General features: G+C 56.7%; 1 protein-coding gene across 1 annotated transcript; it reads right to left on the bottom strand.

The window, feature by feature from the left end:
• Positions 1-303: 303 nt before the first annotated feature.
• Positions 304-1,683, bottom strand: Foxb2 (forkhead box B2). The gene has a single exon (XM_005352022.2). It carries the CDS (start codon positions 1,585-1,587, stop codon positions 304-306), a length of 1,284 nt encoding a protein of 427 aa, XP_005352079.1. The 5' UTR covers positions 1,588-1,683.
• Between the last annotated feature and the right edge of the window lie 3,941 nt (positions 1,684-5,624).

The following is a 5,624-nucleotide window of genomic DNA, read 5'->3' on the forward strand; positions in this document are numbered from 1 at the left end:
CCAGTTCCTCTTTGCCTGAAATAGGTTCCCTAACCATTTTTGCTCCCTCCCCCTCATAACTTAACGATTTTTTTTATTACAATAGAAACTCTTACCTGAAAATGGGCATTCATTAATGTGATTTACAAGATAGTATAAACACAGACACCAAGAGGTTACATTTATTCAGACCAGTGGAACGTCCACTTTTGAGATGTCGATCAGTTTATAAAATGCTTTCTTTTTTTGCGCGAAGCCAACTTTGCCTCTTTGGGATGCTCTCTGAGGCTGTTGACTCAAGTCTCTTGGCAGGTGTCTCCTCCCCTAGGAGTGCACCAACACCGAGTGCAGCGAGCCTCCCTTGCTGTCGGCCGTGCTGGCTGCGGTGGGCTCCAAGAGAGGGGCTGTGGGTGAGGCGGCGGCCGCGCACACGGTGGAAGGAGCGGGCAGCTGTTGTGACGCCGTGGGGACTGCCAGAGCTGGCGGCAGCGTGGTCACGGGTGGTAGCGCAGGCGTGGGCTTGATGGGCACCGGTACAGCTGGCAGGCTCTGGTTTGTCGAGTGACACAGGGCCTTGACTGGCACCCCGAACGCCCCATACTCCGGGCCTACCGGGACCCCAGCTGCGGCGGCGGCGGCGGCGGCCGCGGCCACCGAATCCATCACGCCAACGTGAGGCCACACAGAGCCGACAACATTGCCGAGCTGGCCTGGCACTGGGTAGCCCAAGTGGTGCATGACAGATGCCAAAGGCAACCCTCCAGCCTGCAGCACTCCTTTGTAGTCCCTCCCGATGATGTTCTCTATGGCGAAGGGGTGTTTAAAGCCCGTGGTGGACGCGGCGGCGGCGGCAGCTGCGGCCGCGGCCGAGCCCAGCCCGTAGGGTGGAAACTGAGACAGACGCCCCACGCTGCCCACCGCCGCCGCCGCCGCTGCCGCAGCTGCGGCCGCCACGGCCGCCGCCTCCTGCATCTTGCCGGGATGGGACGGCTGTGGAGGCTGCGGCTGAGGCGGTGGCTGTTGCGAGGGCTGCGACGGGAGGTGTGGCGGCTGCGGAGCAGGAGCCGGTTGCTGGTGGAAATAGGGCACCATGTGCGGCGGCGGCGGCGGCTGGGGCGGGTGGTGGTGGTGGTGATGGTGTGCTGCGTGGTGATGATGGTGGTGGTGGTGGTGGTGCGGGTGGTGGGTATGATGGGGGTGCAAATGGCCTCCGGGCCCCGTCCCGGGAGCGCCCTTGCTGCTTCCTGCGTGCAGGTGAGCGTGGTCTGCGCGCAGCACCTTGAAGCGCTTGCGGCGCCGCAGGAAGCTGCCGTTCTCGAACATGTCACCGCAGTCAGGGTGAAGAGCCCAGAAGCTGCCCTTACCCGGTTGGTCCGGCCGCCGCGGGATCTTGATGAAGCAGTCGTTGAAGGAGAGGTTGTGGCGAAGGCTGTTTTGCCAGCGCTGCGTGTGCTCGCGGTAGTAGGGGAACCGCTCCATAATGAACTTGTAGATGTCGCTCAGAGGCAGCATCTTCTCAGCCGAGTGCTGGATAGCCATGGCTGTCAGTGAGATGTATGAGTAGGGCGGCTTTTGGTCGCTGTATGAGCTCTTCCCGGGCCGTGGCATCTTCTCAGGCTCCTCCACCTCCTACTGGCCCAAAGCGGGCCTCAATGCCTCTCGGTAGCCCGATCTCTGGCCTAAGCGTCCCCTCTAACTCTCCACCTGTGCAGCCCGGATCGCGAGTCCTTTAAGCTCCCAGAACCCGTTTACTTCGGGTCCTCCTTCTGGGAGCTGCCTGGGTTCCCACGATTGGCTTTCCGGCCAATGTAACAGCTCGACGGTGCTCACAACTTTTGGTCTCGACGGTTGCAGACAGGCCTGCACAGTAGGCAGAGAGACTCACCAGCTTTACCTTGGTTTTCTCTAAGTGTTCTCCGGCTCCGGTGACCAGTCGTGAGTTCTGGAGCGGAAGGCGGTTGAATGAATTTCTTTTTGGTCTTGTCGCCCTTTCTAGGTACAAGGGTAGCTCAGGTCAAATCGACTGGGCAGTGGAGACTCCGGGTCTTTAAAACCGCTTTTGTGCCAGTTGTCCCGAGGCCACTGGTGACCTGACTTTCCAACGCCAGGAAGCTGACCCGGTACCGGGTCCGTCCGCGCTGGAGTTCAGATCTTGTAGGAAGGGGTTGCAGGATAAGGGGAGGAGAATACTCTTCTGTCAGCCTGTGCCCTCTTTCTCAGGAGATCTGCAGCAGAGTTGAGGATGGAGCCCTAGGTGTGTTGGCTCCGAGGAAAAAAAGTTTGGTGGTGTCCGTAGCAGAGGCTCCCGCAGTCTCTACGGAGGGGAGGGTGTTCAGGGCTCCCGGAGCTAGCCTCAGGCTGCAGGGGGCGTAGGCGAAGACAGGCCAGGACCCGGCTCGCCCGGTCGGTCGGCACAGCCGTCTGCGCTGCAGCTGCAGCCGCTCTGCCCCGCGGGTTTTGAGAAGAAGCGCGGCAGCGGAAGCGACGCGCTCTCCTGGCTGCGTTTTGTAATGGTCCCCGAGACGCCGAGACCCCTGCAGCTTGCGCTTCGAGACTATCACATGACCGAGGCAGAGGGACTCGCCGCCTCCACAGCCTAGTCTTTTGCTGAAGAAGGGGCAAGGCACAGTGTCTCATCCCTGCCCCTTGTCCATTTTCACTGGACACTCCGACCCTTTGCATTTACTATCCACTAGCCAGCCCAGGTTGGCTGGGGAGCGCTGTTTGACCACTGAAAAGGGGTCACTGTCCAGGCGAGTCGCTGCGGCTGTGTTTCACAAGGCCCATACCCCTAGCAAGGGGGCGGGGCACTGCTTTCTCATCCCGACCGGGTCTTTTCAACCACCCTCTCTTAGTTTCCCTGTGTGCTAGCCACTCGGCACCCAGTTTGGAGCATCATTGTCTTCAACGCCCCTTCTCTTGGAGAAAGAGAGATGCCCAGAGGGTCGTAGGTGGAAGCCAATAGAAAGAAGAGCTGTAGGGCATTTTCCTCAAATGCCAACTCGATCCTGATTTTATTAGGCACGGGCCTACACAGTGTCCCGGTAGGCGCACTAGGTTCAGGGAGGCACGAATTCCCCTATGAACCTTGGTTTAGAGGGCTGAAGGACAATAGGCAGGGAGCTAGGATGAAGAAGCTTCGATGGTGGGAGGGGGAGGCTCCAATCCTTTCTGGAACACGTGGACAGACCGCATGAGGTTTCTTTGGGCTGACAATATCAGAGGCAGGGGGCCGAGGGGTACCATCACCTGGTTGTGTAGCTAGTCTCCTTACCTGCGGGAGGAATATCATTAAGATTACAGAGGAAGCCAAGATATCATCAAACCTTCGTGTGACCCGGAAGGGAACAGTGACCGAATCAGGGGTAAAGGCCCCTCCCCTTGGTTGTTGTATTCATCCTTTCAGCGTTGTGGAAATTTCTACTCCTTTTCAAAGAACCTGAGTCTTATTCTGGCTTGGCTCACGTTTGCCCTCATGTTGGTAGAGAAAGCAGCATTTAGAAGCAAACAATCTAACTATTCCTGTCTCGGGGCCTCCCTCAGTCTCAGGATTGTTTCTGAAGTTGGAAAATTTAAGGGTTCTTTCCAGTTTCCTCACTTGAAAAAGAGCAGTTAATGGGGAGGGCTTCCTTAGATCTGAATTCCTCTCCTAAGCATAAACTCAGAGGCAGACTTCTTTGGTTCAGGGGCGAGAAAGGTGGGCTCTAACCTGTAATCTTGGCTACACGTCCAAAGGATGCTTCTGGGGTTTGGTAAGTGGTAGAATTGGGGGGGGTGTCCCTGGATGGCCTCGGCAGAGATCCTGGAGTGAGGCGATTAGGGTTCCTTTCTCCGTTTTGAGCCTTCACCGAAACCTCTAGCTCCTGCTATTTGGCCAGTTTGTCCTCTTAGGATAAGACCTACCCGGCCCGATAGGTGGTAAGATCAAATGTGTAAGGCAGAGGATCAAATGTGAGGGCAGCGGAAGAGAGGCTGCAGCAGAGTTTTCGCCTGACCTAAGAAGCAAGAAGAAGCCCTCACTGCCACTTCACGTCAGGAACTTTTCTCGCGCCAAAAGAATTTCGGCGAGGCTTTTCATTAACTGAGGCAGTTTAAGGAGCTCAGCAGCGGAGGAATTCCCAGGGCGTCCACATTTACAGTGACAGCCAAATCGGCGGGAGGCGGGTCACTCCTACTTCTGTCCACCCGTGCAGGTTGGGGTCTACCCATCCTTGTGACGCCTCTATGGGCAGCTCCACCCGCCTGGCTGGCATTTAAAGGCTGTTCAGGCAAGCAACGTCTTCTGTTGATGCCAGGGCATCTCTTCCGTGGGATCCGGGACCCGCGGCGCCTCTTTTCTGGGACCAGTTTCCTCTCCTAGGCAAGTGGCCTGCGGGGCGTCTGGGAACCCATTGGGTGGAAGAGCTCTTTCAGGAATAGAGGGGCAAACTCAGCCTGCAAGGTGGACCCTGAACCTTTCAGTTGCAAGGCCGACTCTCCTTAGAACTGGGCAACCCGCCGCTGCCACCTAGAGTTAGTCGCCAAGGGGCGCGATACGGGTGGTCTATGTCTCCAGCTTGGGCCAGCCAACCCGGAACGGCGGCCAGCTCTGTGCAACTTAGATCATCAAGACACAGCAGCAAAGGCGGAACGCTGCGACGGGGACCACAAGCCATCTCGTTCAGTGTGGACTTAGCAAGGGAAGAGAATGCTGCCCACCACCGGTGCTCCAACTGGCCCACGCGGCCACGAGAGCTGTCCAGGAGTCACGCGCGGGACGATTGGGACCCAGGAGAGCGGGCCGCCGACGTCATACAGAATCCTCCGGGATTTGCAAGAGTGGTGCCCAGCATCGCCACACAACCTGGGCGGTTGTGGTAGGGCCTGTTCGCTCTCCTGGTCTCTCATCAGGTTGATTTAATTCAGGCAAGTTATGTAGGCTTGTAGCGGCTGCAATAACAGCAGCAGCCGGGGCGGAATGTGCGTTCTCCAGCTGCCTGCAAACCCGGTTTCAGAAAATCATCACCGCACCAGCACCAAAACGATTGGATTTAAGTTTCCCGGTGTAATCTCCACCCTACCTCTCACCCCATCCCACCCCACGCAGCCCATAAACAACTACACAATAATCCGGATGCCCGCAGTCAGTGTCTGTTATCTCAGGCGTATTTGGTTTACCCTTTAAGCAATTATTGGTGACGCTTTGCTGTGACCCGGAGTTCCAAGCCAGACTTTATTGCAATAAACTGGCTATTTGCATGGTTTTTTTTTTTTTCTAAAACCTACAGAAAAAGATGTGGCTGTCCAGGAGCGGCTGTTTGTCCAGTTCTCTCTCCTCTACGACCCTAGACTCTAGTCTCAGGGTCTTACAGACTCCCTTAGCCTAGACCTAGGAGAGTGTTACTCCAGGCTGCCGAGCCCCTCCACGCACAGAGTGATGAAGAGAGCAGGGTGTGGGCAGGGCTAGAGAAACATTCAGCCTTAGGATCAAGGCAAAGGGTCCAGACCATATCTCGATTTTCATGGGACCCTATTTTACTCAGACATTTGAAGCGTGGAAATCACTTGGGTTAGTCTTGTTTGGGGTCTTTCCAGGAGTCATCATGGCTGCTTCCAGTCTAACCCCTGAGACTCTCTGGCATATTCTTTTTCCCAATCATGTATCC

Source organism: Microtus ochrogaster, chromosome 8 (assembly GCF_000317375.1).
Source record: "Microtus ochrogaster isolate Prairie Vole_2 chromosome 8, MicOch1.0, whole genome shotgun sequence".
NCBI classification, from domain to species: domain Eukaryota; kingdom Metazoa; phylum Chordata; class Mammalia; order Rodentia; family Cricetidae; genus Microtus; species Microtus ochrogaster.

Coding starts and splice junctions, on each gene's coding strand:
- Foxb2 (XM_005352022.2), bottom strand. CDS start 1,587: ATGCCACGGCCCGGGAAGAGCTCATACAGCGACCAAAAGCCGCCCTAC.